The sequence below is a fragment of the Manihot esculenta genome, chromosome 7 (genome assembly GCF_001659605.2).
Source record: "Manihot esculenta cultivar AM560-2 chromosome 7, M.esculenta_v8, whole genome shotgun sequence".
Taxonomy (NCBI): domain Eukaryota; kingdom Viridiplantae; phylum Streptophyta; class Magnoliopsida; order Malpighiales; family Euphorbiaceae; genus Manihot; species Manihot esculenta.
Window position 1 is genome coordinate 33341548 of NC_035167.2, and position 13807 is coordinate 33355354.

General features: G+C 35.6%; 1 protein-coding gene across 1 annotated transcript; it reads left to right on the top strand.

Annotated features, from left to right (window-relative positions):
- The first annotated feature begins 528 nt into the window (after positions 1–528).
- Positions 529–12644, top strand: LOC110619409 (clathrin heavy chain 1). The gene is made up of 30 exons (XM_021762838.2): positions 529–837; positions 1172–1376; positions 3040–3128; positions 3249–3327; positions 3484–3611; positions 4156–4254; positions 4356–4464; positions 4630–4709; positions 4789–5016; positions 5103–5168; positions 5279–5395; positions 5499–5696; positions 5827–5943; positions 6074–6133; positions 6296–6382; positions 6596–6679; positions 6774–6908; positions 6992–7054; positions 7138–7242; positions 7325–7437; positions 7551–7803; positions 7897–8033; positions 8114–8392; positions 8483–9485; positions 9816–10301; positions 10405–10575; positions 10658–10843; positions 11301–11423; positions 11567–11677; positions 11943–12644. Exons 1-30 carry the CDS (start codon positions 793–795, stop codon positions 12102–12104), a joined length of 5118 nt encoding a protein of 1705 aa, XP_021618530.1. The 5' UTR covers positions 529–792; the 3' UTR covers positions 12105–12644.
- The last annotated feature ends 1163 nt before the right edge of the window (positions 12645–13807 follow it).

A 13807-nucleotide genomic window follows, 5' to 3' on the forward strand; every position in this document is an offset into this window, starting at 1 on the left:
CAAAAACTTGTCACAGAGACATTTTATAACAAATGATATAGTCGGTATTATTTTTTGTTGAATTTATTTGTGTTCAATTTATGTAGTTGAATTGATTTTAATTTTATTTAGCTTGATATGGTTTTTGATTATTTTATTTATTTAAACCTTTACTTTTTTCACCTTCTTATAAATAGTCATATGAGCATTGTTAAATTTTATAGCATTCATAAAAAAGAATCATTTTAATGTTTAATGTTACTATCTAAGAAGTGAGATTATGATGTAAACGCATATTTTTTTTTATAAACATTTAAAATTTCTCTCTGAGAAGCCTTAAAAACATAAATTTTACAATTTTTTTGGTAATAAAATATATTTAAAAATACTAAAATGTTTTTTTTTTTTTTTTTACTCCTAGACAAAGATATTAAAAATGGTTAACATCCGCAGTCCTGCATTCCAAAGCCACAATTTAACACGTCTGCCTTCTACGTCGAATTTTTAAAAAATATAAACGAAAAAACATTTTGAAACATTTTTAATTAATAATCGTTCTCCTCGTTACTCATTTCTCTTCTTTATTAGATGGGATCTCTATTCCTCCGTAACATTCCTTTCCACTTTCTTCCTCTCTTCTGCTGGTCTTCTCTGTAGATCTCTTCTCCACTGATTTCTAGGGTTCCATTGGTGCTCTAGGTCTCTCTTCGACCGGATAACTTTCTATTGGTTTTGACTTTCTCGTCAATCGGCGGTTCGATTCCAATCGCAGATCTGATTCGCCGATTCTGAGCTCTCGATCTCTTGCTCACCATGGCGGCCACTAACGCTCCGATCACTATGAAGGAAGTCTTAACTGTGAGTTCTTTTTTACTCAGCTCCTCTCTTCACTTACTATAATTTGTTCTGTTTTAAAAATTTGAGCTAATTTAGGATCAAATTTTGGATGCAAGCCACGTACTTAATTGTAATTTCATTTGATTTGTTACAAGGTGTGTGTTTTAAAGTTTTTGAGTATCTGATTCGTGTGTTGCTTCTTCAGATCTGTTAATTATTCTTCAAAATACTTATATTGTTGTTTGTTTGTGTTAAACTCTTTAATTTCCGTGGTTGTTTTTGTATGCTGAGTTGAGGGAGTGGTGATTTATGAAGTGTGAGGAGAATTTGGTCTGATCGGTGTGTTTGTTTTCAGTTGCCGAGCATTGGGATCAATCCTCAGTTCATCACGTTTACAAATGTTACAATGGAGTCGGATAAGTATATATGTGTGCGGGAAACGGCTCCCCAGAATAGTGTCGTGATTGTGGATATGAATATGCCAATGCAGCCATTGAGGCGGCCTATTACTGCAGACTCGGCACTCATGAATCCAAATTCTAGAATCCTTGCCTTGAAAGGTAGGACATCGAAGCATAATTTAAATGACTTGCTGATTTTATGCAATTATGATATTCATGATTGACAATTTCTTTATTCAGCATCGTGGGTTACAGTAGTTGTCCCTTTTACTGGGTTGTAGATAGTTATTTTATTTTGCAGCATATGAGATGAGATGTTTCTATTTTGGTATATTTTTAAGTTTTCCTTTTTATCTTCTTGCACCATTGCTCTAAACCCAATCATGACTGCTGTGTAAATGTGTAATCCATAATATAATTGTCACTTCCATTTCATTTATATGCAAAGTGAACTGGTAGAGTGGTGGCTAATACATTTTATGCATTTTCCACCATCGTGCTTTGCATTTTAGTTTGTTCCTGTAATTGTGCATAGTCACAATAGCAATTATTTTTGTCACTGGGTAGATTATGCTATTTTATTCCAAATAATATCCTTATTGCATGAAGTTACTACCAAATAAGATTTGATATAAATTTCACGTTGTTGTGTTATTCTATCCAATAATGCTATTAATTTAGTGTTTTGTAAGAAAACATGCTTAGGTTGCGTATTCATGAAATTGAAACTCGATCTTCAACGGCCTAGGGTGCATGATGGAATTTTTGCATATCCATTCAGACAAATCATGCCTTAACTAGAGAAGCAAACACAAAAGAACTCCTAAAGTATGGTTGGTTTAGGCCCTGTTGCTTAAAATATTAAGTCCTAAACTATTTAAAAATCTCAATTCAGTTTCTGTTGAAAAATTTCAATGCTTAAACCCCACAAATTGATGAGGACTATGAGTTTGGAAGTGTAACTTTTTCTGGATAGCTATTCCTACTGTTCAAGTTGTAGTTGTATTTCAGTTAAAAATTAAAGTTTTTTTTTTACATCATTAGAACGCAACTGTATCACATAGTAATTGTTGTTCATAAAAATTAGGGGTGTAAACCTGCTTTACTGGACAACATGTGGTTGTCACATTTAATATTGTGAGATTTTGATTGAGAAGATTATTCTTTTGTTCTTGGTGTCAGTTGCCAATCAAATTGGTGGTATCTCTCTGTATGGCAATGTAAAGTTAATTTATTATATTTGACAGTGCAGCAAGTGCGTGTAAGGCAGTGCACCTTGCATTGACAAGCTTGTAATATCTATCCATGAATAGATATAGTGTAAATATTTATGTATGATATATGTATGTATTTGTCTCCACTTCTTTGTGAGTACAAGGTATACATGAAAATCAGAATTGTGCACTATAAGCACCCAATAAATCCTCATTATATTTTAGTTGGCATACTTCCGTTGATGATGATGACAATGATGTTTATGAAATGTTTTTGTGGTCATCTCTTATATTATTTTAAGTTGATCTCTTCACACCTCCACATCACATGTGGATTATTATGGTTCCGTGCCAGTTGTTAATTATTGTTCAATATCTATTTAGAAATAACTTTAACTATTTTGAGGTATGATTTTTTAGTTCATTTGTCGAAATGACTACTGTGGGATATTTGCTTTTTTTTTTTCCCTCTTTTTTGTTTGATGCTATAAATTCAGCATTTTCTATGAACACAATGAGCATGTACACATAATATTATAAATACGTGCAACATGTATAAATTTGTGCTAGCTACATCTTCTGATGATTTATTTTATTTTTTCCCAAAGCCCAACTCCCAGGAACTACTCAGGATCACCTTCAAATATTTAACATTGAAATGAAAGCAAAAATGAAATCCCACCAGATGCCTGAGCAGGTAAGAGCTGCTTTTTATTTATTTATTTAAAGGAAAAAACTGCAAGTGTCATTGCCATTTCCACTGAGGTGTGGTAATATATATATCCAGTCTGAATTGAGTCTCTTGCTTCATGCATAGGTTGTTTTCTGGAAGTGGATAAGCCCAAAGATGCTGGGCTTGGTCACACAGACCTCAGTTTACCATTGGTCAATTGAAGGCAAGATTCCTCTTTGTATTTCTAATCTTATTGCATCTTGGATTTTTTTACTTATTTTGGGTTCTCAAGTCTGTCGTTTATTATCCTCTTTCTGATTTTTAATTTGTTTGATGATGTGTATATATATATACACGTGTGACTTTAACTTGGATGCAGGTGATTCTGACCCTGTCAAGATGTTCGACAGAACAGCTAATTTGGTGAACAATCAGATAATTAACTACAAATGTGACCCTTCTGAGAAGTGGTTGGTTCTTATTGGAATAGCTCCTGGTTCACCTGAGGTATATGACTATTATTATAATTATTACATGAAGTTTGTACACTATGATATTCCTTTTCATGAGGGCTGTATATTCACTTTATGCAAGGAAAAAAATTTCTGCTTTCATTTTTATAAGAAGAAATTTTCGTAGCCTCCGAAATATAGATATATGATAGTAGTATTTGCATTTTACATGCTTCAGACCGTAATTTGCTGAGTGGGCCCCTGTTGTGAAGCCCAAGCAGTGGTCATCCTTCTTGGACTTGTGTAGCCAATGTAGTGATCTGAAATCTCGATGGGGTAGAGTCCGTAACTGAACTGTCATGCCTAGGTTCTGTGAATTAGTAATGGATTTTTGGGTTAGGTTTTAATGTCTAAATGTTGTTTTGTCATTTTGCCTCTTTGTTCCAAGTAAAATTTTCTCTTATTGTAACTGACAATGGTCAATTTACATGTCTACTGTACTTGTTTTAAATCTGTTAGATTTTTCCCTTGTTTTACTTTGTATATATTTTTCCTGCTATCCTGATGGTGTATGATTTTGATTCCTAATCTGTATACAGAGGCAACAATTGGTTAAAGGGAACATGCAACTTTTCTCTGTGGATCAGCAGCGTAGTCAAGCTCTTGAAGCTCATGCTGCGTCATTTGCGCAATTTAAGGTGTGGTTATTTTGCTAACATATGATAAGCTTACTTTTGTTCTTGCATTTAAAGTATTGCATGAGTGAGGGTTATTGCATGTTTTTGTTTGTCTAAAACAGGTTCCGGGAAATGAGAATCCTTCTATTCTCATTTCATTTGCCACGAAAACTTTTAATGCTGGGCAGATCACATCGAAGTTGCATGTTATTGAGCTTGGTGCTCAACCAGGTTAACTTTTTTATTCATTCTGTGAAAAGTGATAAGTTCAGTTTTAGTTTGGGGTTTTAAGTTATAATTATGATTAGTCCTCTTAGAGTTACCTTGCATCTATTATATTTTACTTGTGAGTTCTGAATAGGATTGCTTGTTCTAATACTGTAATTGTGTTATCAGGGAAACCAGCATTTACAAAGAAACAAGCTGATCTTTTCTTTCCTCCAGACTTTGCTGATGACTTTCCTGTTGCAATGCAGGTGTGCCTGCGGCTGATATTTCTTAAATTTTATAGTAATTTGCAAGTTTCATATTAATTCCTGAATCTCATAATTGCAGATATCCCACAAATACAGTTTGATTTTTGTGATCACAAAGCTTGGGCTATTATTTGTTTATGACTTGGAGACAGCTACTGCTGTATACAGAAATAGAATCAGTCCGGATCCAATATTTTTGACAGCCGAAGCTTCATCAGTGGGGGGGTTTTATGCTATTAATAGGCGGGGACAGGTGTTGCTAGCTACTGTGAATGAAGCAACACTTGTGCCATTTGTCAGTGGCCAAGTATGTCAATTTGTTTACTTCTTCTCTTGGCAGCATCTGCAAGAAGCATTATATTCTTCATGTTAATCTGAAAATTGTTGTTACAGTTGAACAATTTGGAGCTTGCTGTCAATCTTGCCAAGAGGGGAAACCTTCCTGGTGCAGAGAATTTGGTAAAGCAATTCTTTTTTTTTTTTTAAATTTAATTTCCTATGTTATTGTCATTTTTTTTAATTTTCTTGTTTAATGGGACCTTAATTACTTGCTATCTTGCACTTCTCAGGTTGTCCAGCGTTTCCAAGAGCTGTTTGCTCAAACAAAGTATAAAGAGGCAGCTGAGCTTGCTGCAGAGTCGCCTCAAGGGATTCTTCGAACACCTGATACAGTTGCCAAGTTTCAGGTTTTGATTATTTTGACTATTGTGTTGGTGTTGACTTTGCTTCTGGCTGATTTGCTTTGTGTTTTTTGTTGTTAGCTAATCATATCTGTTTCAAAATTTGTAGAGTGTTCCTGTGCAAGCTGGGCAAACACCTCCTTTACTGCAGTACTTTGGGACGCTTCTAACTAGAGGAAAGCTTAATGCATTTGAGTCATTGGAATTATCACGCCTTGTTGTCAATCAAAATAAGAAGAATCTTTTAGAGAATTGGTTGGCAGAGGACAAGTTGGAGTGCAGTGAGGAACTTGGAGACCTTGTGAAGGTTCGATTTGTGCTTCCTTGAAACTTATTTGGGATTTTGTAATGCTGAATTTTGATTAAAAAAGCCAGTCTGTTCATTAAATTCTGCGTATTTTATTTTTTAATGGATATGATATTCGTGACAATGTTAGACCGTGGATAATGACCTTGCGCTTAAAATATATATCAAAGCTAGAGCTACTCCAAAAGTTGTTGCTGCTTTTGCTGAGAGGAGGGAGTTTGACAAAATTTTGATTTACTCGAAGCAGGTAAGGGGATTTTTTTTAATGTATGCCTGCTGGATTTATGCAAACTTGAGCCCCTATTTAGAGCTAATCTCTCCCTCTATCTGTTGTTGAATTGTGGTTGTGATCGTATTTGTGGTTTTTTTTGCTTTAGGTTGGGTATACTCCTGACTATTTGTTCCTTCTGCAAACAATTCTCCGTTCAGATCCTCAGGTATCATATATTATAAAGTTAATAAAATTTTGTAGAACATATCTTTGGGAATTAAAAACTTACAACACATAACAATCATAAATATTTTATGGTGATAAGTTTGCTTGTTTTCTTTTTGTGCTTTGATGCAAAATATATGTTCCCATTTGAATTTAATTACAGGGAGCAGTGAATTTTGCTCTGATGATGTCCCAAATGGAGGGAGGTTGTCCTGTTGATTACAACACCATCACTGATCTGTTTCTTCAGGTAGAGTCCTTGTCAATGCTTCTGTTAGTATGTTGATTTATAATAACAAGCTTAGTGCATTTTGATGGCATACTATTTAGATATTCTGCAGCTTGCTTAATAGGGCAAGAAATTTTATTTTTGACATCATTATGAAATGAAATAAATTAAGATAGTCTATATCAAGTGTTCATTTTATTTTCATTTCTAATACATGTTCCCTTTCTAATTCAGAGAAACTTGATTCGTGAGGCAACAGCTTTTCTGTTGGATGTTTTGAAGCCAAATCTACCAGAACATGGTTATCTGCAAACAAAGGTTATTTATCATTATTATATTATTATTTTCTGGATGAGGCTATTTATTAATATCTGTTTTCACCTTTAATTTCTTGTTGTTTACTTTGCCATAGGTCCTTGAAATCAATTTAGTAACTTTTCCTAATGTAGCTGATGCTATTCTAGCCAATGGGATGTTCAGCCACTATGATCGCCCTCGTATTGCTCAACTTTGTGAAAAAGCTGGTCTATACATCCGAGCCCTGCAAGTAATATGGCTTGTTGCATTCTTAAGTTCTTTACACCTTGAATTGTTATTATTCCTCGAGTTAATATTACCATTTTTGTGCAGCATTACTCAGAGTTGCCAGATATTAAACGTGTCATTGTTAATACACATGCAATAGAGCCTCAGGTGCATTTTCTTGATTGATTTTTTCACATGCTAACTGCTAAGAATGGAAAATATGAGATTGCTAATAGAATGGTTTGTTATAGGCACTTGTCGAGTTTTTTGGTACTCTTTCACGAGAGTGGGCTTTGGAGTGCATGAAGGATCTTTTACTGGTGAATCTTCGGGGCAACCTTCAGATAATTGTGCAGGTATGGCTTGTCTTCTGTTTTGATAAATTCAACAATTTTAGCATGTTGTGCAGGACTAAGTCCAGTTCATCTGTGCATACAGGCAGCCAAGGAGTATTGCGAGCAGTTGGGTATGGATGCATGCATAAAACTCTTTGAGCAATTCAAGTCATACGAAGGGCTGTACTTTTTCCTTGGTTCATTTTTGAGTTCCAGGTATTCTTATTTGCCCTTTGAAAGATGTACCTTTTCTTTTGTTTGTATCACACGTTGGCCATCTAAATTCTGATTGAATTTATTTTCATTGTTTTCTTTTGATTATTGGACAGCGAGGATCCTGATATACACTTCAAGTACATTGAGTCTGCTGCTAAAACTGGACAAATAAAGGAGGTTGAGCGTGTTACTAGGGAATCAAATTTTTATGATGCTGAAAAGACAAAGAACTTCCTAATGGAGGCCAAACTTCCAGATGCTAGGCCTCTTATTAATGTGTGTGATCGTTTTGGTTTTGTGGGTGATCTCACACACTACCTCTACACAAATAACATGCTTCGCTATATTGAAGGTTATGTTCAGAAGGTATGCGAATTAATGCTTGAACATGTTCAGTTACTTTCTAACTATCTCATGTACTTGGTCATTTTTTTAACTTCTTAAACATTCTCTTGCTAGGTGAACCCAGGTAATGCACCTTTGGTTGTGGGGCAGTTGCTGGATGATGAGTGCCCTGAAGACTTCATTAAGGGACTTATTCTTTCTGTCCGTTCTTTGCTTCCTGTTGAGCCCCTTGTGGAGGAATGTGAGAAGAGGTAATTGCTAGAATGTCCATGCTTCCTGGTTGTGGTTGCTTTCTATTTTATTCTTCTTATGGTTTGCTTGTGGTTTGCAGAAATCGACTTCGTTTGCTCACTCAGTTCTTGGAACATCTTGTGAGCGAGGGAAGCCAAGATGTACATGTCCACAATGCTCTTGGTAAAATCATTATTGATAGCAATAACAATCCAGAGCACTTCCTCACAACCAACCCATACTATGATTCCCGGATTGTTGGTAAGTATTGTGAGAAACGTGATCCTACTCTGGCTGTTGTGGCTTACCGAAGAGGACAATGTGATGATGAACTTGTCAATGTAACAAATAAGAACTCTTTGTTCAAATTGCAAGCCAGGTTTGTGATCTGTTTGGTTCTAGATTTTATCTGTCTTGGGTGCAAACTTTTCATCCATGGAGTTTTATGTATTTGTTACTCCCATTGCAGATACGTGGTTGAAAGGATGGACGCTGATCTTTGGGAGAAGGTTCTTAATCCTGAGAATGAATATAGGAGACAGCTTATTGATCAAGTTGTATCTACTGCTTTGCCTGAAAGCAAGAGCCCTGAACAAGTTTCTGCAGCAGTCAAGGCTTTCATGACTGCTGATCTACCCCATGAGTTGATTGAGCTACTTGAAAAGATTGTGCTCCAAAACTCTGCGTTCAGTGGAAATTTCAACCTGCAGAATCTACTTATATTGACTGCCATTAAAGCAGACCCGTCTAGAGTTATGGACTACATAAACAGATTAGATAATTTTGATGGTCCTGCTGTTGGTGAAGTGGCTGTAGAAGCGCAGCTATATGAGGAAGCATTTTCTATTTTCAAGAAGTTCAACTTAAATGTTCAAGCAGTAAATGTCTTGTTGGACAATATTCGAAGCATTGATCGTGCAGTAGAGTTTGCATTCCGTGTTGAAGAAGATGCTGTTTGGAGCCAGGTGGCAAGGGCTCAACTCAGGGAGGGACTGGTGAGTGATGCAATCGAGTCATTTATCCGTGCGGATGATGCTACTCAATTCCTTGAGGTGATTCGTGCTGCTCAGGATGCAAATGTCTATCACGATCTGGTGAGGTACCTCCTTATGGTTAGGCAGAAGTCAAAAGAGCCCAAGGTGGATAGTGAGCTTATTTTTGCATATGCAAAGATCGATAGGCTTAGTGACATTGAGGAATTCATTCTCATGCCAAATGTGGCTAATCTCCAAAATGTGGGTGATCGTTTGTTTGATGAAGCTCTGTATGAGGCTGCAAAGATAATATTTGCATTTATATCAAACTGGGGCAAGTTGGCTAGTACACTTGTGAAGCTGCACCAGTTTCAAGGTGCTGTTGATGCAGCACGAAAAGCCAACAGTGCAAAGACATGGAAGGAAGTTTGCTTTGCTTGTGTTGATGCTGAGGAGTTCCGTTTGGCTCAGATCTGTGGTCTCAACATTATTATTCAGGTGACATTCTATTGCTTGTTTTATGGCTCAGATCTGTGGATCATAAAGTTTTTGAAACCTTAACATTGAATTCTAAGGATGTCCCTTACTAAAAGTTGTAGGCCATCTTAAATCTTAGTCATGAAAAACATTGAACTCTAAGGATATTCCTTTCTAAAAGTTGTAGGCCATCTTAAATCTTAGTCATGAAAAGTCTCTTTTTGACTTCAGAATTCCTTCTCCAATTTAAATTTTTTCCTGGATTTTTCATAAATTCACCTAGTATCTTTTACATTTGCTCTAATATGTGTGTGCTGTTCATCAATTATGTGGTATATTGTGATTTTTTAGGTGGATGATCTGGAAGAGGTCAGTGAATATTATCAGAACAGAGGACACTTCAATGAATTAATATCTCTTATGGAGAGTGGCTTAGGGTTAGAACGTGCACATATGGGCATTTTTACAGAGTTGGGAGTATTGTATGCTAGATATCGTCCTGAGAAGCTTATGGAACACATTAAATTGTTCTCAACCCGTCTCAATATTCCCAAGCTCATACGGGCTTGCGATGAACAGCAGCACTGGAAGGAACTTACCTATTTGTATATCCAATATGATGAATTTGATAATGCTGCAACTACCATAATGAACCATTCCCCTGAGGCGTGGGATCATATGCAATTCAAGGATGTTGCAGTCAAGGTTGCTAATGTGGAACTATATTATAAGGCTGTCCATTTCTACTTGCAAGAGCACCCAGAGCTTATCAATGATCTTCTTAATGTGCTGGCACTACGTGTGGACCATACTCGAGTTGTTGACATTATGCGGAAGGTCTTTGCTTGTGCTATCACATGACATTTTGAAATTAGCTGAATGAAGTTTATTCAAGGTTCTAACTTGTTTATGGTTGTGCAATCTTCCTTTGAGTTTGCAGGCGGGTCACCTTCTTTTGGTGAAGCCATATATGGTTGCTGTTCAGAGCAATAATGTTTCTGCTGTGAATGAGGCTTTGAATCAGATTTATGTAGAGGAGGAAGACTATGAAAGATTGCGTGAATCAATTGATATGCATGACAACTTTGATCAGATTGGCCTTGCTCAGAAGGTTGTTAATATTTTTATTATTTTTGTTTTACCTTAAGGTAATGAAATATGAAATGATAACCCATGTCTATTACTTTGAGCAGATTGAGAAACATGAACTTCTTGAAATGAGACGCGTTGCTGCATACATCTACAAGAAGGCTGGAAGGTGGAAGCAATCCATTGCATTGTCAAAGAAAGACAACTTGTACAAAGACGCAATGGAGACAGCATCACAATCTGGAGACCGTGAACTTGCGGAGGAGTTGCTTGTTTATTTCATTGAACAGGTACCTATTAGCCTAACTTGATTTATATAGACAAATGATATGGCTGTTAGATACAGTTAGCGGTGACAATATTACCTTTTAGATCTACTTGGGTTTATTTTCCTCCCACTGATGATAGTATGATTTTCTTGGTTACTTGTGATGATGAGCATCAAGCTTTGTGTGGTGCTTGAGGGGCCCAAGGTTGTCACTTATAGGGGACACGTTATACTTCCATTTTCTTGTTGAGTTGTGATGCTCAATTTAACTGGCTCCACAGAATGGATATCCTTAGAGGGGCTTGTGGCATAGAGGATTACTATAATTTGTTTTAGAATGTTGATGGTCAAATTGTTTTGTGGATGCTTCTTTGGGTGTTTAATCCCTGGTTCCATACTTTCATTTTTGGTATTTGGGATGTCATAAGTTTTTTTTAAATTAATTGACTTGTTTAATATTCATTTTTTCCCTTGTGCAGGGCAAGAAAGAATGTTTTGCGTCATGCCTGTTTGTTTGTTATGATTTGATTCGGGCAGATGTTGCCCTTGAGCTGGCCTGGATGAATAATATGGTTGACTTTGCCTTCCCATACCTGCTGCAGGTAAATTTTTTAGTTTCTTTTCATCTGCCATATATTTGTTATCCACATTCTGTGAGGAAGCCAATCTTGCTCTACTGATTAGCCATAGTATCAAGGATGTTTATGTTTGATAATTTACTAATCTTTATTTTGTTCACATGCAGTTTATTCGTGAATACACTGGTAAAGTTGATGAACTCATTAAGGACAAAATTGAGGCTCAGAAGGAGGTTAAGGCAAAAGAGCAGGAAGAAAAGGAAGTTATTGCTCAGCAGGTAACTTTGTTGTGAATTTTTATTGCTTTAGACCGGTCTTAGGTGAAAGGATTATGGTTGTCTTGGCTGATATAAAATAGATTTGTGTTGAATCCTACATCGGTTTGAAATAGGGGTAATGTAATGTGTCCTTTATAAGGGCTTTTGTCACTCCTCCCCTTAGCTAGCTTTTGGGATGAGTTAGGCCTGACACAAATTGATGGTTAAATTTGTCCATAGTATTTTATTAATCAGTACATTGATGGATATGCATGTTGTATTGCAGAACATGTATGCCCAGTTGCTTCCTCTTGCATTGCCTGCACCTCCAATGCCAGGCATGGGTGGGCCAACTATGGGTGGAGGTTTTGCGGCACCGCCACCAATGGCGGGAATGGGAATGCCTCCAATGCCACCGTTTGGAATGCCACCTATGGGTAGCTATTGACACATGCAGGTGACCTTTTTGTAGAATTTAGCTGTGAATCCAAGTTGCTTATAAAGGACATGCAAATTTGGGCTTACCATATTTGGCTTTGTTTACTGGTCTTTTGGTGCCTTCATTCCTTTTCTTCTTTTCTTTTCGTGTTTGTTTTGGTGGGATGAAGGCTAGATGAAATAATTGCCATTTTTCGTTCTTATCTTTAGGCGTGTGGATATGTGTTGTAATATTCTTTCAATAGGGAGGCATTTTTTTGTTTGGGCTGCTGGTAGTGGGTAGCCGATTATTTCTCATGTCTGTAATTTGTCCCCTTTTCAGTCTAGGAATTGGCCGCGTATAGTACGAAAATGTTTCATACAGATCAGAATGGACCAACTTGAGCTTTAATGCCTTTTTTTTTAATAGCACCATCTCCCTGTATTAGACTTTTTAGTGTCTATTTTAGTAGTGGGAGGTCCAATAATGAAGGGTGTAAATGGTTCCGCTTCAAAGTAGCTTGTTTGCTTCTGAGAAAAAAAAAGTAGCTTGTTTGCTACTTGGACTCTACATTCACAGTGCTCTAATTCAACCCGTTTAAATCTCGTTCTCAAATATGAATATGAGTTCCGAGTACTATCTGTTTAGCGTTGTTATTTAATTTGAAATTTAGTCATAAAATCTTTTAAATTGTTTTAAATTGTTCATTTAATATCATTGAAAAACATGCTTCTCTTAAAATTTAGTTTTGATTTTTGTTTCAAATAATTTCTTGAATGGGTTTGGCGCATTACTGATGTTTTGCATCAGTGTGTAAATTACATGTAAATATGTAATTATTGGTTAGATTTAGAAAACTATGGAATTAAGGATCTGATGCTCTTCTGAAATTAGCAATTCTCGCAACTATCAATATCTGCATTGGTCAATTTGGTCGCCTGAGCAGGGGAAGTGTTTAAAGTTGGTTTCGCCTGTGGATGTTATTTATCCGTTCCCTCTTATGAAGATAGTATATTATTTATTTGTGATCAAAGAAAAAGAAAATATTATTTTTATTTATTTAAGATTATAAGCTTTTTTCTTTTTTTAAAATAATTTATTTGTTAATTTAATGTGGGAATACTTTAGTTGTAAGTTCTTTTGAGGACCAAGCGCTCTGACTCTAATTTATTAAAAAACAGTAATACGGATGTTAAAAAAATAAAATTTATGTGATCACAAGTAATTAACGCTACTAATACTCTGGTACGATGAAAATACTTCAAGCGTCCTTTAAAAATTTATACAGGTCGTTATTATCATTAATTTAATTTAATCTTCACATATAGGCTAAAAAAACATCTACATTGTGGGAGCCAAATGAAATATCGAGTTTGACTGTTTGAGGAAATTGTGCTTTGTAAAATTGGGTAATTTCTGCATTTGGCATGTAGATTAAATACAATAACTATATAATTCTTGGGGGGGGGGGGGGGGGTGGAATATTAGTTTTATAACAACTTGATAATGGTAATAAGCTTTCTTCATTATCCATCAATATGGGCTTGTGTTATTGGTGAGCATTTTAAGCTAATTCGTCATTAATATATATACTTTGAAAATACCCTAATTGTAAATTAAAAAAATGATAAATACAATTTTTCTCTTAAAAAAAGCTATTTTAAATATAAACAAGTATAATAAAGTAAGTTTCAAATGAAATATAATAAATTTAAAAATATTTAATTATTTTA